At 36.6% G+C, this 27761-nt stretch overlaps 1 protein-coding gene across 1 annotated transcript in view; it reads right to left on the reverse strand.

The window, feature by feature from the left end:
* LOC134538439 (host cell factor 1) overlaps positions 1–27761 on the reverse strand; it is a 246133-nt gene that overhangs the window by 19393 nt on the left and 198979 nt on the right. The window contains exons 9-10 of the mRNA XM_063379766.1: positions 19801–19964; positions 5851–5980 (exon numbers count right to left, since the gene is read on the reverse strand). Coding sequence (XP_063235836.1) covers positions 5851–5980; positions 19801–19964 — 294 coding nt within the window. The remainder of the gene's footprint in view (positions 1–5850; positions 5981–19800; positions 19965–27761) is intronic.

Consider the following 27761-nt stretch of genomic DNA (forward strand, 5'->3'; position numbering starts at 1 on the left):
CGCCTAAATAGTGAAGTAAAGTAAGGTTGACGACACATAAATAGATTTAAGTCGTTGGACATGGAAAATACTTATATTCGGAACGGTGGATTTTAGTGTGAAGAAGCATGCTGTTGCTTCGAATGGGCCAGCTACACGATTTAACACGTGTCTATCGGTTCCCAAATTTTTCTATGGATATTTATATTGCTAGCGAACAATTATGAATAAGTTGTCTTGCAAAAGGAAAAAGTTTGAGCACTCATATTAAATTATGTTTTTCACCTTTACAAACTGATACAAAGTGGAAACAGTTAAATGGGCAAGCAACGTGATTCGAGATAATGAAAAAAATTGTGTGCAAAAATGGTAAATTTCAAGTCAACTAATTAATGCAACTATTAATTATGAATTATGCCTGAAAAAGACAGTTGGGCAAGCATGTTAATAAATAAGTTGAACTTTCATGATGAACAGAAAAGGCCTTATGAACCTTGATGTAGGAGTGTTCCATTAAAATTTTAGTATTTTAGATAATGTGGTAATGAAATAAGAAGTTTTATTTTTACATCTCGTATTTGTATTAACGTGAGATCTTCTCAAATTGTGCAATTTTGAGGCATGTATTTAAGTTACAATATTTTTATCATTATTTGTAGCTATTTTACACACACACACAAACACACACACACACACTTGATTTGTCTTTCGAGCCATGGGATGCTATTTCACCATTTGTTCAAGATGATCAACAGCCTTCATGTACGTGTTGTAACTTACTGCAATCTCTGGTTTCCTACATCAACCATAGCAGCTGTGTGCAAGGTTCAGATAAGCTTCACAACTCACTTGTCCTTCCAAAATAAAACTCTGACATCACCATCTCGAAGAAACACAACTTCTCCCTTTTTCAAATTGTTGGCAGTAGCAACAAGATCTTTGGGAGCACAAAAGTTCTGACGAAGTGTTTCGCATGTGTGTGTGTTGACATTCAAGAGCCTTTTACCCAGACCTACATTGTTGTAATAATTATTCATGAAGAGACAATAACTTTGCCTTTCAGGTCTCCCAACAGATCAAGCAGGATTTCAGAAATGGTTCTGCCATCACCTGAATATACTGAATATGAATAACAATACACACTGTCACATCTCGCAAAAAAATAAGAGTTTTATGCCATATTTGTCAGTTTTGTATGGCATGAAAATTTGGAACTTGGCTCGACCTCTCCAATGAATGATACCTGCCAACATTACAGAAAAGCAATTAGTACAATTTACAAAAGAAAATAGTACAACTATAGTACAATCATTAAAAGGCAATTTTTATACGTAATACAGGCGCGACAAAAATTATTTCGTTTTGCACATATAATGTTCACGAAAAAACTGTAAAAAACAATATGGTAATAAATAATCTAATAATTTGGTTTTGGAAACATACCTTTTTTTTTTAATGATTCTAAGTGCATGTCACTGGATACATATCATGGTGCTTGAATACATTATGTATTTTTTCTGCAGCAGGGATACGTGTGTGGAAGATTTAGCTTTCTTGAGAAAAGTTTCATCGAAGTCTTGTTCATAACAAATGCTGTTAGTACATTTTGCCAACAATATACTGTTTAAAACTTTGTCTGACATTGAAGCTCTGAAAGTGGTCCTATTTTTTTTAATGCTGCTAAAAACCCTCTCACACTCAGCATTGTATGTGGAATAACCAACACTGATAGCATTGCATGAGCAACTCTGTCATACTTAAGACCACCAACACCACTACCTATTTTCCCTATGTAAGACCACAACTTGTCTATTCTCTCCACTGAATCCAGTGGGATGTCATTGTCCACCTGCAAAGAACAAAACTGTTGTTGAAGAATGTCTAGTGCCTCTTCACGTGTCTCCCCATCCTTGACAAGTAGAACAGCAGGAAACATGTCCACAAAATACTTCACTGAAGAAAATGATGAGCGCTCAATATTTTTCACATTAACCACTTCAGCATACTTTAAAATTTCATTTTTCAAGGGAAATTTCAAAATAATGTAATCACACGAGAGTTTAAATAAATTCCTAACTGATGTGTAAAACTTAGATTTGTCAGACTGTGTCAATGTAGCCACTACTTTTAATGCATTGCAACCCACAACTAGGTCTTCATCGGACTTCTGGTTTGTAGCACTATTGTACAGAACATCAATTACTGGTGTTGTCTTGATGACATGAGGTTTTACAAATTTCACAAGCAATTCTTTTAACACGTCTGTCAACAATCCCCTAAGAAGATGTATGTGAGGTGTTTGAGATTCCAGGATAACATTTGTCTTATCAAAAACAGGAATAACATGCCACAAAAACTAACAAACTGCTTTATTTAGGTCATCAGTGAGAAACATGAAAACTCTCTCTTGACGTGACAAAATTGGAATGGTTTTTTGCTCTTCTAGTTCACATGACTGCTTGATCTTCTTGCCATAACAAAAGTTATCTGAAGTTGAAGTTCTTTTTAAGGAACTTTCACCTGAACGCAAGCCTGCATTTCTGTTTTCATCTGAAGCTCTGCAAGAACTTTCTTCGACTTTACCTGGCAACTTCTTAGGGATTTTGTACAAATGTAAAGAACCTTTTGGACATTCAAGCTTATTATCTACTTCTTCTTTATAAAACAAAATTAAGGGTTGCCACAAATCTATTAACCTACCGATACACTCTCCCAGGGACAGCCACCTAGTTGAGACATGTTTCAAGAATTTCTTTGTTTTTTGTCACAGAGGATTTGCAAATTCTTGAGCTGCTCTTTAAGTTTAGCACTTTTATGCAAATAGTAGTAAATATCAACAAGGATTTCATCTACACGAACATGAAGCCCTGTGGAACCCTTTTCTGTTGCTAAGTGCAGTAAATGGCATGCACATCCCAAAACCTTAATATTTTCATGGTGTTGCTGAAGTTCTGCGGCTACACCATTTTTGTGGCCAATCATGACCGATGCATTATCGGAACCTAGGGCAATGCAATTTCTAACAGGAATGGAATGCTTTTCTAAACTGTTGAGCAACATTTTCCCGATGTTTTTCCCAGTTGCAGCACCCTCTAAAGGTACGATTTCAAGCAAATCCATTTTGATTTGAGAATCTTTCTCACGAAAATAGGTCACTACAACTGGGTAAAGCTTAGAATCATCGTTGCTCTCATCTGTAGCAATTGAAAATGGAACTTTTTTCAACATACCTGCTGTAACATTTTGACGCTCACTTGCCATTTCTGCAATTATTGCAGTGTTTTTGGTGCGTCCACAACTGTATTTCTTAGATTCTCCTGGGAAACATTTGACTCAACAAAGGTCCAGCATGATCTGCTACTGACACCGGCAGGTTATGTTCCAGAATAAATGATGTGAAATAACATTCTGCTCGAATAACACTAAAAAAATTACTAATGTTGATTGAACTTCCAAGTGAAGCACTTCTTGTGTGTTTCACTGTTCCTTCGTGAACATTGAAGTCATTTCTACCCCCGTGCAAAATATTTATTTCACACGAGCAAGCACAGAAAGCATAATTGACGCCAGTTTTTGAACGCCTAACCCACGGAATTTCTTTACTATAACAATCTAAAAATACTTGGTTATAAGATTTATTTTTCTGTTTACTCGCCATTTTTACCGTGAATTTCCGCGAATGCTTGAAAACAAACAATTCCCGTACGCCTAGATGTAGCTTCTCCCTGTAGCAAACACGGTAATTTTCCACTGCCAATGGCGTTAAAGGTTACGTTCGTACAATGAGTGAATATTACGGTACTCCGTAGTGAAAATATGGCATAACTACTACAAATGGAGTATGCTAGTTCCGAAAATACAGTATTACGAGATTTCTTTATTATCTACTAAACGTCTTCTGTTGTGTACGATCTTGATACCGCATGTTCGATACCGTAATTGTATGACATCAGTATAGATTTACTGTTACGAATCACCCAAATGAGACAAAAATTGGAAAAAGCTTGGAAATCGTACAATAATTTACACCAATAGTACAATCGTACATTAAGGCGCAAAATCGTACATTGTACGGGAAAATTGTACAAGTTGGCAGCTATGTGAATCGTGCCCTCATCAAGTGAGAGCATTTTCTTATATGGGTATACTTAGTAAAATTTGCTTGCAAACAAATGTATGACAGGTTGAATTTTGGTTCTACATCAGTATTTTTACTGAAGTGCAGAAACTTCTAAAGTTAAAGAAACCTATTCCTGCTCAATATTTCCCCCAAAAAAAATGGCGAATGGTAAATCGTCCAGTAGTCTGTCAGTTTTGGTTTTTTGACTTGGCCCATCTACAAGAGACCCTAAAACTGCCACATTTCTGTTTCAGTTACCGATTTCCAGTTTTTGAAAGCAGAATTAGGGGTTATGGTGCCCTGCACAAGAAACTGCTGTTTGTAATAAGCATTTGTTTTTCAGATGTAGCGAAAAAACGACGATATAGATTTATTGCTCGTCAAGGCTATAAAATGTTCCGCATGTTTCTTTGATCCAATGTGCCGTCTGAAGTCATCCCTTCCACCATGTGAAATCGAAAAGTCACACGTGCATACAATATAAAACGCATGGTGTTCCGAAACATTTGAAGACGATAAGCATGGCCATTCTTTTGAATAGTTAGGTCAAAAGTTCTGAAGAATTGCATCCCCCCCCCCCCCCCCCCAGATACACATTGTTCTGTCACACACTTCATTTCTACAACCGTAACTGAAGAACACAACACTATCTAAAAAACATAAAAAAATTTCACATCTGTAGACAAAACAAAAACACTATAATGAAAAAAATGGCTTTCAAGAAATAAATTAAAACAACACATGTTAGCCAAAGTACCCTACAAAAATTATTGTGATGTAAGTAGCCAACAAACGAAAAGTCCGAGAATATGTACTAGTATCGTACAACGGACGTAATACCATCCCAATATTATTTAAAAACACGAGAATTAATCTACTTATTTCAACAGTACATATGCACAATTACTAGTTCCGTTATTTGCGCAACCACGCAATGTATTCGAACTGCGTTTACGAAACACACACAGCAGAAACTAAATTTTCTCCGTTACCATGCAGCACAAAGCCTCGTTTCCGTAATAAATCAGCGATGTTCCGTAATTCTGTGTTAAATCCGTAATAGTTACGCAAAATCCGTAATAGTTGGCAGCTCTGCACAAGTAAATCAATTCGTCCATGAAAGACAGTTTTAAGTAATCAAAACATCTCAAAGGGGGCAAAATACTATTATTAAGTGGCTCTGAGGGAGTCATTTTCACACCACTCATGTTTATCAATGGGATATTCATATTCACAGGCAGTCGGTCCATTTTAGTCCAATTATCAGACGTAAAACATGTTAAGAATTTTTTTCAATTGTTTACTTTTTTGTGACTTGCGCATCATTTTACGTACCAGGAACGCCACTTTCTTATTGAGACAATTCTGTTCGGACTTGCTAACATAATCATTGTCTGAAATATTACTACTAATGTCAGTGTCAGTTTCCTTTACCTATCAAAAATATTCTTTCCTTGAAATTTTATGTGACCACGAAACATCTTGTTTTACTCAAACTGACTAAAATAACTGAATTTTGACATATGTTTGTTTCATTGCTAGCCAGTAATTGAAACACAGACTGCTGGAATTGATAGCTATCGTCGCACCGCATAGCAACATAGATAGATTGATTCTTGCGCATTTGATGAGTCGACAAATGCAGCCCTGCACAATCATCGCAAATGCGAGACACAGTACAAGGAAACACAATTCCGTGTGTCACATTTATGAAGCTTGGCGATTAACGTGTTCAACAGATGGAAACTCACCAGCTCCTGGGTTCAGCAATTTCACAATTGTAGCACCAGGAGGAATAGTTTTCGTAGTTGTCCCCTGGATGTTCGTTACTTGTCCTGCTGCAACACCTGGCTTGCCTTGAATCAAGCTAACTTTTGGTACCTGGAAAATGAATTTAAAAAAAGAGTTAATACTACCAGGAAATACTTACAAAATGTTTCCAAGACATTCTAGTGCACTTCTATTATTTTACTTCCAGCAGTTTCTGAGGTATTTAAAAATATAAAATAATTTTCTAACCTCTTGGTGAGATGCATATCTTAGCAATAATTAATTTAGACTAATAATTATTATTAATAATTTGCTTATGTAGACATCACCGAAATGTATCACTTGATCAGCCACAATCTGCACATCTTCACAAAGCAAACACCACCACCTAACTTACACTTAAGGAAATTTCGGTAGGCGGTATTTTTAGCCAAGCGATGATATTGACACAAAAATAACTGTAAAACATAAAGTTTACCTAAAAATACTTTATTTGCGGTTAGCAGCTCATTGAAATCAAGGAATCAGTGGCTTATAGTTAGCGACAAGAGTTTATGGTTTTATTTTTTAAGTATAATTATGTAGATTTTTCAAATTTAGTTTATTGCTTTTATTGTTATAAATTTTTATTATTCATCAATATAGTGTAATTTTTTTAATATCAAATACAGCAACAAAATGTTTCTTAATACTTATTTGACCAAAATATTGTAATTTATACACGGATACATTTTCTGTTTAACGTTTTCAGTCCATAAAGTCCATACATTTTGGTAAAAACTTTATGATAAAATAATGATATACATTTTATTTTGAATATTAAAATACCATGTAGTTTACAGAGACATGAATAAAGATTGATTTTACATCTTGATTATTTCATGATTTTACTTACATTTGGGCTAGGCCTGTGAAAATACTGGATTTTGATGTGACGTTTAACTGAACTGAATGTTAAAAATATTCGTAAAGTCAAATAAAATATTTTCACCAAATAATCATGTCCCCACCTACAGGGAATAAACATAAAATCATTTGCCTGGCGAAGAAAATATTTTTTTCATGACTATTTGTTACGTGTTCACTTCAGAAAGATTATGAGAAATTACGGAAAACCGAAATCAGATTGGCAGGCTCGGGATTCGACCCTGAGTCATCTGGAATGTGAGTCAAGTGTCCTACCACTGCACCACCTTATTCCATAACTGAGATATACCATATTTACCCACAGAAGGGTCTGCGTATGGGTTGCATATATAATGTTAGGCATAAAATAATCTAACATTTTCACAGTAAGAGTCATCCTTGAGTAAGGGTTGCACCACAAACTGTCTTCAGTAAAGTTCCATGGATACAAGTGAAATCTTTGTGTTCCATATCTCAGCTTATTGGTAGTGACACTATTATATGGTTTTATTTTCAGGTCAGTTTCATTTCTAGAACAGGAGATTTCGTTGTTTCTGTTTTTATTGCTATACTGTGTCCTTATTTATAAAAATAGTGTATTATTTACTGAAACATGATGCACTTATAAAATCAAATCATTATTAATAAGCATTTCTAAATAAAAAAAAAATACTCAGCAAAATAAAAATAAATCTGCAAACTTTTGTGTGTTTAACAAATGAGTCAACATTAATGTAACATGTTAATGATGCAATATCTAACAATGTATTAATAATTTTTCCCAACCCATTTATTTAGTAGATTTGGGTAAAAATTCATGCTAAATAAATTCCATTCGATGAATTTACCGTAACGAAAAATAAAAATATTTGTAATTTTAAATAAGTGCTGTCGAACTCTTGATTGATTTCATGTTTTTAGTTGAATTTCGGTGTTAAATAGTGTATTAACATGCATTTTGATATTATATGTTGTTTTAAAATGCTTTGTGGTGTTATTTAGGTTTTATCGCAATTCACCATATAAACTTATCCCTACTTTTTGGCGCATAAGAAATACAGCACTGGTGTTTACTCCCCATTATTCTTCGTCTGTTTCCCAAGGGAGGGTTTGAGGCGGCAGTCCTGCGCCCAGCACCCCCACCCCCTAAATTCCTGCAATACCTAACAAAAAGAAAGAGAGGACTGCTATATTTTTATAGCAGTGTTTCCCTGACTATTGTATTTTACTTTTCTACCCATCCCCTTGCCGCAAAGAGAGAAGAGATGGCAAGCAACATTGTCAGTTCCTCTAAAAAAAAAAACTAGCATGCACACATTACCAGCAAACTTGTGTGGGGCTGAAGGAATATAAAAGGGACACTTATAAACACCACAGATGGCTGCGATTATGTCATGGAATGTGCAAATAAAATCATGGGAAATCTCACGCAAAAACAATGTTTGGGCACAGTTGCATTGAGATAGGTATGTTAATTGTGTAGAAAACCAGTTCAAGTGAAATACGTGTGGGAGGGAGAACCATCAACACTGCCACATGGCCTCACACACACTCTCTCACTCGCTGGTTTGCTTTTAGATTTTTTCCTCCTCGCCTCACCTGCTCAGTGCACGAGACACTTACTTGCAGGCAGTGGCCAGGCAAGCGGCAAACGCATTGTCGCTGTTCAAAAATTTCCAGGGTTTTTAAAATCAAATTTCGGGACTTTACTGATGGGACTCTGGGCTGGCTGCTCTGTTCACTCGTTGGCACAAGTGGCGTATCCAAGCAACTGGAGCACGGGGCTGGCGTGGCACACTGCTGGCGGTGGTTACTGAGGCAGGCTGTCGCAACAGGCCGCGCGGTGTGGCCGCACATCCGGGTGGAAGGTTGTAGCCTGCTCAGCTGTACTGTTTAGTTGTTTGTAAATTTGGTTTTAATAACCACACATTGCAATGTAATTTTTTTTTTTACCTAAAATGAAAAACTTGAATAAGGATAGCACAAAATTTTTTTCAACTACATTTTTGAAATATGTGTGAATAATACACAGATAAATACTGTATTTGTCTTCAGTAGAGTTCCATGGATACAAGTGAAGTCTTTGTGATCTATGTTCATCTTACTGGCATGTAAGAAATACTGCACTGGTGTTGACCGTCTGTCCTTTGCCTACTTTCTGTCCCTACTTATTACTGTAGGAGAGGCCGAAGCGGATATCAAGCATATCTGGGGCATAGTTGAGTCATAAAACCACACACACACACACACACACACACAACACCCCACACAACCCCCCCACCCCCCACACACACACACAAACACCCCCCCCCCCACACACACACAGACACAACCCCAAACACTCTCTCTCTGGTTGGTTTATATTTAGATTTTCTTCTCTTCCAGCCAAACGCCAGGGCAGCAGACACGTCAGATAATGCCGCTGGCCAGGCGGGCAGCAGATGCATAGCATAATGGCACAGTTCAATATGCTTCACACACACTGCTGAGATATTTTAATTAAAAAATTTATCTACTTATCTACTTAGTAAAATTCTTGACACTGACTGACAGACAACGCACAGCCTAAACCGGTGGGTCTAGAAGCTTGAAAGTTTGCAAAGGAGTTCCTTATATAACGTAGGTGAGCACTAAGGAAGGATTTTTGAGAATCATCCCTTAAGAAGGTTAAATAGGGGATGAAGTTTGTGTTTTATACACACACACACACACACCCAACGCACTATTTTCATATCCTGAGCTTTATGAAATCATTTTAGGTTTTTTTTTTCAGCAGGCATAGATGATCGCTACCGCAAACCTTTGGCAATCATTGCAACGTCTTCTTACAGAAAAACAAAATCACAAAGCACAGTCAACATGCAAGATGTCTGTCATTCCTTTAAGAGTTAGTAGGTCAACCAACTGTGGAGATTGAAGAAACCTGTGCACTATAAAGCGTTGACATGCGGCGTTGTCAAGTTTTATTAAGCATCGTACCATGATTTCTCAACACACGTTTTCAGGGTGTCCAGCAAACCAGGATAGAAAAATTCCCTGACTTTTCCAGGTTTTCTAGACAAAAATTAAAAATTTTTCCAGAAAAATTGTAAATGACATCACAACACTAAAATAATATATGATCTTAAAAAATATTGACCATAAACTTACCAGTATATATACCGGGCTGTGAAATCATCTAAAACGTTTTTTTACTGGACCAGACTATGTATAAAAAAACGTAGCACTTCAAATAAGGTTTCAGCTTGCACTTCATTAATGAGCAGTCAAGTCCATCATATCAATACTGCATAATCCTAACATAGGCCTATTCAAAATATACAGAGACAAAAAATAGTTTATGCACTTAACATTATATATAATTTTAATTCTTGCCCTTAGTGATAAGAATATTTTCAGTTCTTGAGGCTCAGCATCTTCTTATCTATTAGGGCTGCTTCCTTGGCAGCATGTTCAAGAATTGATTGCTTCTGAGTTTCCAATTCAGCTAAAGCTACAACTTGTCTTCGTTTCTCTTGTTTTCTGTTTACTTCTTCTTCCCGATCTTTCCTTTTCTTCTCTGTAGTATCTTTGTAACAGGCATAAGCATTTCGCGCAGCATGGATCATCTGTTTTGATATTTCCACTTTGTCCATACCACCTGCAAGCAATCACTGCATCAAAAATCCTACGCTGTGCAACCAGAGACTCATTTCTAGAGATGGTGATTTATAGCATTTTTAAAAACAATATTTAACTAATTCTCTTATTTTACATTACTGAAGAAAAGTATATTTTTAAAAAGCATTAAATAATACACATATTCATTATTAACAACCACAGAAATAAATATCTAACACAACTACAAAGGTAGCATATCTTGGCAGGTTGCCAAACAACTTTTTAGCACTTATGTGTGCAATAAATTGAATACTTAAAATTACAATAAATATTTTTTAAACGTGTTCATGGCCATAGTTGATGTAGAGTGCACAAAAAATGTTATTGAAACTCGATTTTTTCAATTTTCGCCTTCTTTTGGTTTTCGATCATGCCAGAAACCGGTGCTTGCCATTTTACCCACTTTTTTTCTTCATCCAATTTCTTGGTGAATCTTTTTTTTTTTTTTGCAGCCAGACGTCCCTCAGATTTAATGTGCTTTTCAAGTACATCTTCTTTTTCCACTCCAGACTGTGATTACATAAATTGCACATTAAAATATTCCTATCACTTTCGTAGAACTGTTCATTTTTGTATTCATCTATGCGATCGCAAATGGAAATTACGTTTCGTCCCATTTTTACCAAGAGAAATAACAGTATACAAAAAAAAGAAATGAAAGATCATTAAAATCTGTTAATTTTAACACACAGCGTATTTTTGTGTCGGCTTTAATACTTCCAATAATGTTTATGTAAGAATAACAAAAAAATAATGGGACATTTATTTTAAAAATATGGCAGCTGTAGGTTCTGCAACGTGAGTGGGCGCACACGAGCTCGCTCAGCTGGCTGGCGGCAGCGGCTTCATTACGCATAAGCTCACCCCTCCCACCCCTCATTAACATTCTTCAAGGCTAGCTCATCCCTCCCAGACACACAAACCATCTAGTGTCCTTCAAAGGAGAGCGAAGTTGGGGTGTTATAAACACCCCAAATTCGCTCCCCTTTGAATAACCTTCAGTGAGAAAATGCTCTTTTCTCCCTCCCTTCTCCTGTAAAATTTGGCTATTATGAATGGGCTACTAAAGCGGTGAGGGAGGGGTAAGAGCGTTGTAAATATTTTCGGACCCCTCCCTCCCCAACAAACACGCCCAAAAAAAAAAAGTATGTTAAAATATGTCACATTCCACACCAAGTTCGAGTTCAGTCATGGCAAGGAATTTACAAGCTTTCAAACTTAAATATAAATGTATTTTAATAGCAAGGGTCCTATGAAAAGGAATATACCGAATAAAATCAAGCTGCTGTCACCAAAAAAAGCATAAAATGGCCCAATGCGTGGTCGCTTCGTTATTGCTCGCGTGAGAGGCGAGACGTGGAATGTTAGGAGAAAGATAAATGCGGGGGAGACAGTCGGCAGCCAGTGTGTTTCCTGCGTGGGGAATAAGTGGCGTAGCCTTTTTTTTTATGCTGGGTGAAGCGACCTTTTTCTGTCAACCCACGGTAAAAGATAATTGCTTGAGCTGTCAAAATAAACATCGCTGCGGCAGTTAAAACAAGTCGAGGCAGGCGTGCATCCAGTCGGTTGCTGTGTATATCTACTCGAAAAACATAACATCTCAATTCATAACAAGATTCCTTATAACCTATATGTAGAGTCAAGATTTTGTGGTGTTATTTTAAGACAATTTTCGGTGTAAAGAAATAAAAATTTCGGTGTTATATGGTTTTATTTATTTGCTCAAAATACCCACGGCAAAATATTCTTGCTTTTCTTTACGACATGCAAATTTATTAAAACAAATATTAATAAACACTAATACCTCATGATATAATTACAATTAAGTTCATTTGCCAATTCATAGGTAATTAAGTTCATTTGCAAATTCATAAATTCAAACTTTTAAATAACTACTAAAAATTTTACAACTGAATTACAATCACATACACTACAAAATTACACAATTAAGCACTTCCAAAGTTACTATTAAGACGGTTTTATTGAAATGCTATCATAGTTAAATTTTCCGCATTTTCTGGAGTGAGACGTTGTCTTCTGTCACTAACTACCAGTGAGTACCTGGAAAATGAACGTTCTGCATCAACATTTGATTTTGGGAACCAGATTGCCCTTAAACTGGCTTGGGCAAATTCACTATAGTCCCCTTTAAGGGAGCAAAGTACCTTTGCAACATCAATTTGGCTTATTTCTGGCAATGAAAGTTCATCCTAAATTATTTTTTTGAAAGCAACATAGCCATGTATGAATGTATCAATGGGAAGATGGGAAACAGAATGCAAGTTATACAGAGACTTCTGTAGGTTTGCAACTTCTATACTAACCCTACTCACATTTCTTGGGTTGAACAGCAAATTAATGGCATTAAAGACTCTTAGACAAGGATGCCGTTTAACAGATGAGTTTTGCCTCAAACGCTTATGTTTCTCACTCGCGACATGTTTCACAAGCGTATCGCGTCTCTCGTAGTCTAGCCTGCAGTTACAGAATTAGCACATTAAAATTTTATCACTGAAATAAAATCCTTCGCTGGAAAATTCTTTCGATTGGTCACTGGTAGAAACCTTCGTTTTAGGCATTATCAAAAATTTTTAATCACATAGGAAGAATTTAACCTCTTAAAACGCAAAAACTTGCCGTGCTGGAATAGATGCGAATACAAACGCATACTGAATACCAACATACGCACGTGAAAATTAATACCAACATAAACATGTACTATTTATTATTTACAATCGTTACGTTAAGCAGGGTTAACTTTATTTTCGTACCCTACGTACTTTATTTTAAATAAACAGTAAAAGCAATGCGCTTTAGTGTGTAATATTTTAATGATTCAAAACGTAATCTTAGAAAAACATATTTTGGACGTTTGTTATTTTTGTATTTACAGAAAGTGAACGGCGCCCATTGTATCATAGTTATCAACATCTTAAATTATTATGGTACACAAGATTACCGTTTAAAGAAAATATTACGTCAATTCCGAGACTTCATTTAAAAATCTATAATGAATCACTGTCGCATATAATATATATGGCTGCTAGTTACTGTCAGAAATATTTGATTGTGCTGAAGATAGTGAATTGTCCTTACAGAATGGAAAAAAAAAAAAAAAGTATATAATCAGGATAGACGAAATTTCGTGACATATCGTGGATTTCGCACAATTTCGTTTTATTTCGTGTTTTCAAGCGGTTTTCGGTGTTATTTCGTTTTATCGCGGATTACCATATACAGTAGAACCCGTTTATAGTGAACCCGCCTATAATGAATTCCCGTTTATTGTGAATTTCCATCTCAGTCCCGGCAAAATAATGTGAGGTTATGTATTAATTTATTGGATATAGCGCACAACTTTTCTGAATGTTGATACGTTTTCCCGTGTACCACGAACAAATTTTGCCGACATAATGCACATTTATCTCAAATATTTTCATATAATTACAAGTTTTTTCACAAAACGTCTATTCTGGATCATTGAAGTTTTTCTCCGCAATACGCTACTCGATTGTCCACTGTTCATATTATTAACAAGTCGTATTCGAGTGGCCTCGGTAGGCTACGTGTAGCCAAAAATGGTGATCAGTTTCGTGAAAATAAAAAAATAGTTTTCCCTGCATAGTTAAAGAATGGGCGAACGCGTGTATATTTAATATGTTATCAAAATTAATCATAAATTACTGCCACACAAATACGTAGGTACATTCTAGTAGCAAATTCAATATTTTTACGTCTCATTTTTATCGTTCACGTTTCCGACATTTTGATCGAGCATAGTTCGTAAGACTACCACTAGATAGAACTCTGTGGACTCCATAGAAAGTGAGAAAATTTCGTTCCAGCTTTAGAAACTGCGATACTAAATGATACGTAGTGATCTTTGATGCGTCAGACTCGTTATTTTTTGTTTATTTACTTTTGACAGTAAAAAGAATTTTGTGTTATTAAGCTGCAAATGTGCTTCATAAAAAAATACGTACATAAAATGTGTGAAAAACGCGGTAAAAAACGCAAGGCATTATCTGTGCGAGATAAACTGGACATTATTGAAAAGGTAGACTCCAACCCCACTATCCCGCACGTGTTAATAGCAAAGAAACTGGGAATTGCAACATCCACATTAAGTACAATGTTAAACAACCTGAACAATCTTCTTTCTCAAGCTGCGAAAACGTCACAGAGTATTAAATGCCTGAAAAAAGTATAATACGCCGATGTCCACAAGAACCAATAGGTAATAGAAAGTTAAAACATGTGTAGTTCATTAAAAATAATATCTGCATTTGCTCATAAAACTGTTGCTTTGAGTATTTTCATTCGTTCTTTTCTTGGCTTAGGCCTATGTGTAGTTAAGATTTTGCTTTTGAGTAATTATTACCAATATAAAAGTTTTCCCAGATATAAAGTTTCCCCTCTATAGTGAACATATAAACTACTCCCTTCAGATTCGTTATAACAGGGTTCTACTGTAATCGTGCCTCTACCTATATGTATTGCCAGATGTTTTCAGCCTGATCTATGCAACTTTTTTAGCCACGTTTTGAATGAAAACAACTGGCGGGCCTGTGTTGTGCCCTGTTTTGCAGACACATAAAGCTTTTATAAATTTGCTGACAGTTTTAATATATTTTTACTATCCTCGTTAAAATGAAGCAGATAATGTGATTGTTAACAAGTACAAGCAGCATCCGAGGTCGGCCGCAGCGCACGGTACGGGGAGAGGGTGAGCAAGGGCGAGCGAGCGGCCGACTACCATGTTCACACGCTGCGGCCGGAGGGTTTTTCCTGCGTTGTATTAATAGTAATTAATATTTAATGGTATTATATTTATTAAGTCACATACACAAAATCGGAAAAAAAAGAAAAAACCTGCATAAGTCATCAACAATAGTTCACAAATTCAAGCAAGAAAATATACCAAATCGGACTTCAAAAACTAAAAAACTAAGCAAACATTGTCAACAATTAGTAATCAAAATCAAGAGAAATCCAGCAGGTAGCTTTGCCTTAACTGTGTACCACACTAGACACTAGCAAAAAGCTAAACGTAAACACGTTGCCACAAAAACCTTTATCTGCACCCTGCCAGCAAAGGGACGTGGAATGGGGGTTGTCAAGCGCTGACAGCGGTCGACAGGAACTTACATGTTGGTGTTGTATGGTGCATTGACATGCTTTACAGTGTTATTTCCATTTTATCGCGATTCACCATATAATCTTGTCCCTAGGTATACAGTATTTATCCGCATATGAGTAGCACGTTTTATGACTTTTTTTAAGTAAAATGTACTGCTACCCATTTGCGAATTTCCCATTTTGGATATAAAAAAATTAACATAGCCTTGTTTTCATTGACAATGTGCTAAAATAAATAGTCTGATGTTTTTTAATAAATATGTTACGAGAAAGTATATGTTGTTTAATGAAGATATTTCAGCAGTTTGTGTATAGTATCGTTAACCCCACCATTGCGCTGAGTCTGCTGCCTGTCGGGCGGCTACCTGGCTGGCGCCGGTAAGTAACATGGCTGTCTGCCCCGTGCTGGCATTTGGCAAAGATGGGAAAGAATCTGCAATAAAACCAGCCAGAGAATGCACAAGGGAGCGTGAGTGTGTGGCCACGCAGCAGATTTTATGGTTCTCCCTCTCTCTCAACGTTATAAATGTCCGCTCTACACAATCACTACGTCTATCTAGACAGGTTTTCAGATACAACAGCATTCAAACACTGTTTTTGGCGTGAGATTCACACACTTTCTACTGCCAAATTCCATGACCAAATTGCTAGAAAGGCATTTTTTTGTTGGTAGACTTGACAAAAATAAATTAATTACAGCAGCGTGCCGCCTTCTCTCTCTTGGGGAAGGAGACTGGTACAAAAAAAAATATAGATGGAGAAGGAAAATTCGAGTTTAAAAAACCAAATTATGGGCGTGTGTTTCTAACGCGACAATAAACTGGGCCATAAAGACTTCACTTGTATTCTATTGGAGACAAGATTTATGGTGCGACCATACGTCGGGGGCGATCCTTCTGTGGGTGACTACACTACCGTATTCACCCGAAAATAAGACGACCCTGGATGTAAGACGACCCTCCAATTATGAAAACATGTTTCAGGAAAAATTATCAACTCACAATCTTAGCTTCTTTCTTTTGGTGCCATTGCCTGGATTCACAAGAAAACATTGATATGAGCAATATCTACAAATATTTCTAAAATTGTCTTCTACAAATAACATCACACATTTAAAACACTGAATTAAGTTATTTCAACTGCTTTTTTTTCTTTCCAGTTTCAGTTAATTACATTACACATTTTCCTTTTCTCCATTGTCACTATGATGATCATCACTTTCACTGTCTTCATCCACGTGGTCAGCCATAATGATTACCGAATGTAAAAACAACTTTGTCACAAATAAACAGTGCAATTTCCGTTCACCATAGATAAATATATATCATTAACATATGCCACTTCAAAGATAAAAGTACACGAAGTATGTTCCATATTGACGGGACTACTGATCTTTCGCTTTGCGTGTTGGCAGCCTGGAACATGGCTATGGCATGCAGCAGAGAAAGTGTCGTATACACGTCCGTATTGTGTTATCTATGAGCACGGCTATTGTTTACTTAGCTGCTTAAATGCTCGTTGCTTAGCTGGAGTGACATTACTGAATTTTTAACAGGGTGGCCACTATATTTGTGATAAAAAATTCCAGGTTTTTTCCAGGTTTTTCCAGGTATTTTCAAGATTTTCCAGGTTTTGCTATATATATACAAAATGACATGTTTTTATTTATGTAATACATGATACAAAGCACACATTTTAAAACACGGAACTGTATAGTATGTACTAAATATAAAACAAAAATGCACAAAATGTGATACATACCCAACTAAAAAAACAGGTGGCAGTTTACTAAATATATATTTGCCACATAACTTTAATCTTTTTTGTGTTTAAAATTCGGTCTGTTTTAAGGCATCACTCATTATTTTGACTTTTTTTGCCTTAAGTTCCATGAGGTTCTTTTCTGTTTTCTGTTTTTTTTTTCTTTTCGTTTTTTTCCCCCCCAAATATATTTGGTATATTTTGTGCGTATTAAACAGGGCACAACACTGGCCGGCTGGTGGTTGTTTTCATTCAAAACGTGGCTAAAGAACTTGCATGGATCAGGCTGAAAATATCAGGCTATACGTGTAAGTTATAAGGAATCTTATTAGTGTCATGAATTGAGATATGTTTTTCGAGTAGATATACACATCGACCTACCGGATGCTCGCCCGCGTCTTGTTTTAACTGTCGCAGCGATGTTTATTTTGACAGCTCAAGCAATTATCTTTTCCCGTGAGTTGATTGAAAAAGGTCGCTTCACTTAGCATAAAAAAAGGAGCTACGCCACTTATTCCCCACGCAGGAAACACACTGGCTGCTGTCTGTCATCCCCCGCATTTCCCCCTTCCTTTCTTCTAACATTCCACGTCCCGCCTCTCGCGCGAGCAATAACGAAGCGATGTAGCAATTGCACCACGCATTGGGTCGTGTTTATGCTTTGCTGGTGACCGCAGGAGGTCCAACATGCTTTTATTCGGTATATATGATCTTTCATTGGGTTTTTTTTAAAATATTTTTTTCTGTTTTTCACATTTTGGTCAAAATTTCCAATTTTTTTACGGTTCCCGAGAATGTACTCGTAAAATCACTGCTTCGTTAAATCCGGTGTTCGTGAAATCGGGGTTCTGGTGTACATAATAATTATAGCTTTAGTATTATTATTTTACAAATTTTAAGTGAACATAGCATTACCGACGTTAAAGGTAAGTTAATGCGGAAGGTTTATCGGCCGGTCTCAACTAGGCTTACCAGACACCGATAACAAAAAAGGACATTCACCTTGCAAAAGGAGGACATTTCACTGAAAAGGAGGACAATATATATTTTTTTAAAGCCATGAATTAATTAACATGGAGTACGATATTTTACAATGTTTTGGCATTTAATACAGTTTCAGTATAAAGTCCAAACAAACTACGCATATACAGCATATTAAAAACACGTGCTTCTGCATGTGCTGCTACCTGTCAAGCTGTCATAGAACTACTTACTAGTGGGGTGACTCTGCGGACAGCGCATTAGCGCGCACCGCGCGCTTTACTCAGAGTGTAACTGCAGGAATTATCTCACTTTATAAAAAAGCCCGACATTTTGGAGCATTAAGGAAAATCCGGCCGGACGCAAAAAAATATATAAAAAGGAGGACATGTCCTCCTTTTGCCGGACGTCTGGTAACCCTAGCCTCAACACGCTGCGAATATTCATAAAAAAACGTGCAGTGTCGTTAGTTACTGGACATATTTGACAGTTTATTGATAAGCGATGGATTACAAGACGTCGTAGTTTATAACACCGCTAAACCGTTGGAAGCTACTAGTATAAATTAAAGTACTAATAAAACTTTGTTACAGGAAGCGTGGGCTTCATCCTGAGCAGGTTGAGTGGAAACAAAATTCTGTAACTTGCAGGTTTCTTGATTGGTTATTTATAACTCTATTGTAATTCTTAGATTAGGCATGGCTTGTAAATGCTCCCCTACCCATCGTATCGATCTTGAAACTTTTACTGCATATCTTGCATCTCGCACAAGTTCTGTCTTTTGCATCCTCAGTAGCCCATGGAACCTCAAGACTCATAACGACAGGAATACCTAGTAGACATTGCCGCAATAGCTTCCTAACAAACTGCACAGCGTAAGACTAAAACTGCTCGAAGACTTGTACTGAACAGAACAAATTAGAACAACACTCCGTGTTGCACGCCGTAGTGCGGTTCATATTCCCCCTCCCCCTCCGCCTATGAGGAAAGAAGAAACATGACATGCCTGGGAACACTACAGTCGCTGCCAACATGACACTGTACAGATTTGCCGCGTGATTATCAGACACCGCGATGTACGTCTTACATAAGTTGTGCGCATTTACACCGCAGCATTTGCCCAGGAAAGAAATAAAATTCCAGACAGTTTCCCGGTTTTACCCGGGCCCTTTCAAATTCCCGACATATTCCCGGTTTTTCCCGGTTTGGTGGCCACCCTGTTTTAATGAAGAAGGTATGGAAAACATGACGTGCTGCAATATTTGGTGTATGGGAAACCCATTGTTTGGGTTAAATTGGAGGCTATTAATAAATAAATAAATAAACAGCCTTTGTTATTATAGGTAGGTTATACAACAAAACGAACTTCAAAAAAAAGTTTGATCTCGGTTGTTAGACGACCCCCAATTTTTTGAATCCTCTGGAAGGAAAAAACTATCGTCTTATTTTCGGGTGAATACGGTAATAAGACTGCTGGCACTCACTGTCGCCACGGTCATTCCTTGGCTGGTCTTCACCAAGGTAACAATCTGAGGCTGGCCGACCCCTCCCGCGGTGCCACCCGGCTTCTGAAGGATGATCTTACTGCCGGGCTGGTTCGTGCCGGCCTTCAGTACTGTAGTGCCCGGGGCGGTCATGCGCGACGTGGCTGGAACACAAAACACAGTACACTTAGTTTTACTGTACTGGTTACACAACAAAATGTTAACAATACAAAAGATTAATTTAGCATTGGTTCAAAGTTCAAACAAAAGTACTGATGGCCGATATGGATAAAACTAGATTTAATACTTTTTGTAAATAATCACACACAGTACCAAACATTCATACGGAAATGCATTTCACGTGGGTACTTTGCACTGGATGCAGTCAAAGTAATTTACGTTATGTGAAGTCTTGCATTAGTGATGGGTCGGTACTGGTTCTTGGTTCTGCCGGTTCTCAGCAAATCAACCGGCACATAGAACCGTAAATATAATGTCGAGAACCGTGTATATAAAGTCAGTACCGGTAGCACGGAAAGCACAACAGTGAAAATACAATATACTCCCAGGAAAATGCCGCAGTATATCGCAGGCGACCAACACGTACATGTCTTTTTTCCTTCACTTCAAATCCCACGTGACAAGTGAATGGTTAGTAAATCTTTGAAAATTGCAGATATCACCGAAAAAAGGCAATCTCCTCTTCCCTTCCATCTCCGCCTCAAGCTAGCTGCCAGCCCGCTCAGATGAAAGATAATGCCGCAGGCAGGAAGTGTCAGAACATAAACCGAGTTATTTATGCAAAATAACACAAGCTCAATAGTCTTTTAAAAATTATCATAAAAATTAACTACCATAATTTAAAGTTGTTTAATACTAATACATATAACTAGAGAACTGGAAAACTTGTGACTACTCATGAATAAATTAAAAAGTAGGAAATGTTTTTTAGTGAACGTTAAAAAGATTCAAAAAGGATTATGACTTCGGATTCACTCACAAACTTATTTGTAAATGATTTTAAACCCAAAAGTTAGGATGTATTCACGAAAATTCACAAATTTTTAGTTATTTAATTTTTTCTTTAATCATAAAATACGAGCGAATGCATGATAAAAATGATATACTTAACCATATATATAGTACAATGCATCAGATAATATGGCACACTATAAAGGAATCAGTGATACAAATTAGAAATTATCATATGCTATACGCAAAATTATGGTACGTGAAGACAGATTATTGCTGGAGCCAGGGCTGCCACCACTTTGAAAACAATATCCTTGATTGAAATGTGAAATATCCAGTAATATCCTTGTTTTGAATATAAAATATCCTGTAAAATCCTGTACATTAAAAAATACAAAAAAATATGCGTTTTTATGAAAATTAGTCAATCATAATGTACGTAACTATACTTCAATCAAAACAATTCAATTTTTAAATATTTTAAATATTTAAATATCACTTTTTCAGATATTTTGCCCTATTCCTCAATTCTTCTGTTGGCTGGAATTCTGCCATATTCTTCCTAGAAGATATATGCAACAAAGCATTTAGCATTGGCGATTCAAGACATGACCTGTGCGCTGACTTCATAAGGTTGAGCTTACTAAATATCCTTTCCACCCCTGCATTGCTATGTGGAAGAATAAGCATTGCCTTTGCAAGTTTACAAAGCAGTGGAAAACATGTTTTCCCATAGTTTCATACTGTGACACTTTATACCAGGCCTGCCACCAAATTAGTTCCTAAATTATCTTTACAGCATTTTAAAATCCTGTAATATTTATAGCCGTAATTGACATAATTTATTTTTTGCTGTAATTTTAAATATACATTGCATTCCAAAACATAATTTAAAAAAAATCAAATGAATGTAAAAAGTTTTTAAGATTTGCTACTTACATTACAAAACTAATAGTTGGTATCACAATAAAATGAAAAGTAATTTAAAAATTTCTCTTCAGTTATAGGGTTTGCTGCTTTTCTTATTTACAAACTATAAATACATCCATACAACTGAAGTTATTTACAAGTTTATTAAAACAAATGTATTTCACATCATTAACTAGCTACTTTTTCATGTTCTGTGCTCTTTTCTGCATCTCGTCAGTGGGCTTGAAAGCCAGACCTGCAGATGTTCTCATTCTGCAATGCAACAGCGCATTTAACATTGGTGATCATTGATGATCTGTGAACAGTTTTAACCATCTTGAGATTGCTGAAAATCCTTTCCACAGCAGATTTTCTCCAGTTGCAGCACCACTCAAAGCCATTACTTTGTACAGATGAGTTTCAACAATCTCAGATGGAAAGAACTTTGCTAACACTACAACCTGCCTAGTGACTGTCAGTTGATTCATCAATCATCAGTGTGAAAAATTGTGTCTTCATTGCATAGGTAACATAATCTGCAGCTGATGTACCCAAAGATTGAATAATTATCTGGCTAGTTTTAGTGGGAGAACAATGAAAGTTTCTTGCGATTTCACTATCTGGAAACATTTGCGGGACAAGTTTCGTGAAATTATCACTGAGTTTCACAGATAAATTGTTTTCACAAACGAAGTTCGCCCATAACAGTTCCGCATCAATTAATTTGTTTGGTTTGGTTACAAATCTCGTCAAAGAACCACTCCATACCTGCCAACTCTGGCCAGTCAAAAAGCGGGAGGTTTTTTTTTTAGTGAAATTGTGGGGGGGGGGGGGATTTTTTGTTTATTTTGTAAATTTTGAAAATAGTTTTTAAGAGTAAACCAGCGTGATTAGCACAAGCAATGGGCAAATTGTGTTCTAAAATAAAATACTTTAACAAACACTCTGCTTTTGTCACACTATCTTCTTTCCGACTTGTCACGAAAAACATCTAATTTCTGGTTTGATGCCATAGCATTGGCGGCATGTTTCTTCGTATTTATATGCTTCACAATGTCGCCCTTTCCGGCATGCGAAATGGAAAAATCACAACGACACAAAGAACAAAATGCAGCATGTTTACCTTTCCTCGATTGCAAAATACACGGAAATTCGTCACTAAATGTCTTCTTGTACACAGCAAGATACTTCACTGTAGGCTTACTTAGCGCCATTTCTATTAAATCCCTATTGCGGAGTAGGCCTACAACTAAACAACGCATACAAAATACTCATCACGCAACTGCTTCCACAAAATAATATTTTTATGAATACACCGTTGAATAAATTCGAAGACTGTACTATAATGCTACCTCTACACTTCGCCTGTGAGCACAGACGCGAACAAAGGCGAATTTGTTCGGGGACGAACAAACAATTCACACATAGCCGGCTGACAAACCGAAGCGAATTTGGGCACGAATGTAAACAGTGGTATCATAAACTCATTATTAATCCACTCCTTCTTTATTTCAAACCAACACCACCAAAAATACAGTTTACAATGTTGACAAAACACGCCATCTTGGAAAACAAAGGAAACCTATTTGTGGTTGGCTAATAAACACCAATGACGAACGTGTACCAATACAGCTCCCATAATTATCGTAAATAACTACTTTTCTTTCTTAAAAGAACGCTTCACCAAGCGTTTTAGCCGACAATTGTGGGCATTTAGGTTATTAAAATAACTACACGTTATGGTACAAACCGTAGTTACTATACAATTGTACGGAATAATGGTACAAACATTTTTTTTAAATTCTATAAATTTATTGCATTAAAAACTTCAAGAGAAACAGAACCAAAAAACGGGAGATTTAAATGAAAAATCGGGAGGGCGGGAGAAAGGGTACAAAATCGGGAGTCTCCCGCCTAAAGCGGGAGGGTTGGCAGGTCTGCAACTCTGATCAGCAGCTCGTTGGTTTTTCGCAAGAACTTGCGTCTTCAAGCCCCCCTTTGTCACGTTCAGTTCCGAGTTGCAAGTCGAACAAACGGCGGAAAATTCCGTTTTGCCACGCCTCAACCATTTCAATTCTTGCTCCCATTCTTTACGATAATGCTGTTTATAAAGTGACCTGTCCGGCGAAGCCTTTCGTTTTTTCTCCATAACAATCAGCTAAGTAGACCAAAACTACTACTTAAATCACGTAAGAAGTTTGTAAACAAATACCGCACCCAAAACATTGTAACGGCAAAAAATACCAGTGTTTACTGACGCCATGACACTTCTTAGCGTTTAACTCAACAAACAAAAAACATTTCCCCCGAAAACATATATATTGTACTTCATGAAACGATATGTGTGAGTATATGTTTTTGGTTTGTGGTTTAACGATTGGAAGTTCCATGGCGCTACACTTAATGTGAGTGTTTGCTTTACTGTTGAATGCTTGTATGGTTTGACAACTTCAAATAGGTAGTTGAATGTAAATATTTACACGAACGAAATTCAAATATGAAAATATCAGTGAAGCGTCGTAAATATCCGCGAATGTCGCAGTTTATCCGTTAGTCCGTTTTAAGCTTCAAATATCCGTGAAAACGGATAAAATCCGTAAAAACGGCAGGCCTGCTTGGAGCTGTAGAGGGATGTAGAGGATGACATATTTAAATCGGATTCAGGTAACTAGCATTTTAAAATTTAAATAGCTTACGTGTTCGCTGTGTATTATTGATACTGAACCTGTTAGATTATGAACAAGACATTTTTAAAGTGTATCAAAATGAACTCCAGTCACTGGTGTACGACAGAGGCTTTTTTCAAGCATGAAGAAAAAAGATAATCAAGTATCTTACAGGCACTGTGCTGATTCAGCATTCAAAACAAAAAATTCCTTCGTTCTGTCCACTTGCCCTCGCTCTAAAAGCCTTCAAGGCCACAAGACCAGTACTTAACATCACTGTCTCTCTGATTCCTCCAGCGCTGACAGGCCTGGTTTTTTTCCCAGCACTTCCACCCCCTTCTCTAATAGGATGTTTTTTCCTTCATATGCCCCTCTGAAACACCTGGTCATGCTAGCCTCAGAATTTCCACTCCAGTCAACCAAATTTTTCCCAGCCACAGATTTGCTAGCCAAATGACCCAATGACAATAATAAATAAATTTCAATATTGTGAGGGGTTGGGTTTTCCAAGACAAGGGATACTTTCATTATTTCATGGATAGAATTATCTACTTTCTTTTATTAAATATATATTAATTAACTTTTAAAATCAGCATCTCTGAAAACATTTTGTTGTAAGAAGGATATAAATGGGATTAATTTTTTTAATATATGTAGTTGCATCTACTGACACAAAAAACAACTGTGCTACTTGGGGCTTGCTAGGTGGCTTGTTTGTGGTCTAATTATGGTTAAGTCGGGTGCTGATGAGTCATTTTAAACGAACACATTTACCGTGTTTTCTCGCATAACAGTCTCAGATTTTATTCTAAAATCAAGTTTGAAAAGTAGGGGTGCGACCATTGTGCGGAAAATTTTTTTTTGTTAGGTAAAGTTATTCATAAAAACAAAACACGTTCATGGAAAGTACGTTTATTTAAAAAAAGGCAGAGTATACAAGAGCACGCCAAACAATCTATATTAATAATTCCTTAAACAAAAACCTTTCTTCAACATTAAAAACTCTAACGCGAACGCAAGCCACTAGAATCTGATGTGAACTAACGTGTCACAGTACACACTTGCCACGAAAGAATGCGGGCTATCAAATGTAGTTAACTCGGCACCTGACAGCGCGTTGCATCCAATCAGCGAGATATCGATATTCGACTACGTGCGCGCGCTCTGTACGGGAAGCAACATAACCAAACATGAATGATGCGCTGGCTACATTTTTATAAGCGGTACGCCGCGGTAACGCAGACAATCAGATAAAGGAAACCGTTTAAAAACGTCTTTAAAAGAAAATTTACACGTCAGACAACTTTGTATTTTCGTTTATTAAATAAATAAGTGGTAATGACCGAAATAAAATTTTAGATTACACCTACACCACGGCAACGCAGACGATCAGATAAAGAAAATAACTTTTAAAAACGTCTTTATAAGAAAATTTACACGCCAAACGTCGTATTTTTTCGTTAATTTATTAAGTAAGTGGTAATGACCGAATAATTATTAGATTTCTACTTTAAAATACATCATTTTATACGGAAAATATAACTACACAATGCATTCGGCATCTACTAGCGGGACCAAAAACATCATGCAACGGTTACGCAAGAAGTTTTTGTATCCCAATTTTGACAGCCTAAAATATGGTTGCGATGATTACGCGCGTGCGACGATTCTGCGATAAAACACGGTATTAATGCAAACTGTATCTTTGAAAAGAATTTGTGTGGAGGATAATCTAAAACTGAGAACCAATTTTTAAGAACCAGCACCGAACCAAAAACCGGGATAAAAGAAGAACTGACACATCAATACCCTGTATTATTATTTTTTTTAAATTCAATTTTAAAATTTGATGTTATTTAACCAAAAAATATCTCCATCAGAATATTATGAACATTTTTTTTTTTGCATTACAAGCAGTTGGTATTTTCCTTTGTTTATAATAGCAGCCATGCTCTAAATATATCACGTTTTTGTTCTTATCTAATTTTACCATGCTGGTGATATATTTATTAATGTGTATTAGGTTCAATAATGTTATTAAAACCTAGGATATTTAAGTTTTATATGTACAGATGGCATATTTAGCTAAGAAATTATGCTAGTTCAAAGTATGTAGTAATATGAAAAGTGTAATTGGTACTGGCAGATTTTTAGGTTACCACACTTCATTTTCAGCAATATCGACTGAAAATTAACAAGCATATTATGAATTGACAGAAACGCGTATTCAAATAAATTTAGGCAAAATCAACATCTGCAGATTCGTATTGGCACAGATCTAATTAAAAGGATTTTTGGTGGATGACAAAAAAAAAAGTTATAGCATACAATTTGTGCACAGCACAAGATACATTATGCCTTTGACTAATTAACAAACAAAATATTCAAGTATGGCCTGAAATTACAGAAAAATTGGAGTAACAGATGCTTATGGTAATATAAACAGGTAAATACCCTCTTTTATAGCATAATCGTTGTACTCGCATAGTCATCGCACCCATATTTTAGGGCGTCAAAATTTGGATAAAAAACTTTTCGCGTAAACGTCGCATGATGTTTTTGGTCTCGCTATTAGATTTCGAGCGCTTTGTGAAGGTATCTTTTACTTATAAAAAGGTGTATTTTAAAGTAGAAATCTAATATTTATTCGGAAATTAACTATTTTACTTATTTTATCAACGGAAATACGAAGCTGTCTGATGTGTAAATTTTCTTTTAAAGACTTTTTAACGTTATAACCTTTATCTGTTTGCCTGCGTCGCCGTGGTGTACCGCTTATAAAAATGTAGCCAGCGCTAGTTGGCATCATTCATGTTTGGTTATGTTGCTTCCCGTATAGTGCGCGAGTAGGGGGAGCACGTCGGTTCTGGGACACTGTAAACAAAGCGACAGGTGCACCTGCACCTGTCGTGCACCTGTCGTGGACAGGTGCAGGTGTGACAGGTGTTTTTTTGACAGGTGTTTTTTGACAGGTGTTTTTGACAGGTGCATGTGTTACAGGTGTTTTTCCTGACAGGTGCTTGTCTGGGTTGGTGACGTCACGTGGAGGGTGGTTGGATGTATTGATCGTGAGCCAACTTCGGTAGGATCGATATATCTCGTCGGGTAACTTCGGGCGTGTTCGTTGCGGAGGGGGAGGTGGAGGGTGAGGGGGTGTGTGTGTATGTTTCTAAATGAGGGGGGTAGGTAGCGCTAGTGTCGCGCGCCGGAATTATTTTTACAAGTATAAAAATGTGAGGGGTGGCGACGGTTGGATTCGAACCTCCGTTTCTGGATCGTTAGTCCGTCATGCTAACCACAGGACCACGAGACCATATTGGAGAAAATAATTTCAGATGTTGTATATATATGCTTATAAAATATTTATTTTTTTAAAGAGAAGGTATATATATATTTTTTTATAGTGCTAGTCGG

This window comes from Bacillus rossius, chromosome 13 (genome assembly GCF_032445375.1).
Source record: "Bacillus rossius redtenbacheri isolate Brsri chromosome 13, Brsri_v3, whole genome shotgun sequence".
Classification (NCBI taxonomy): domain Eukaryota; kingdom Metazoa; phylum Arthropoda; class Insecta; order Phasmatodea; family Bacillidae; genus Bacillus; species Bacillus rossius.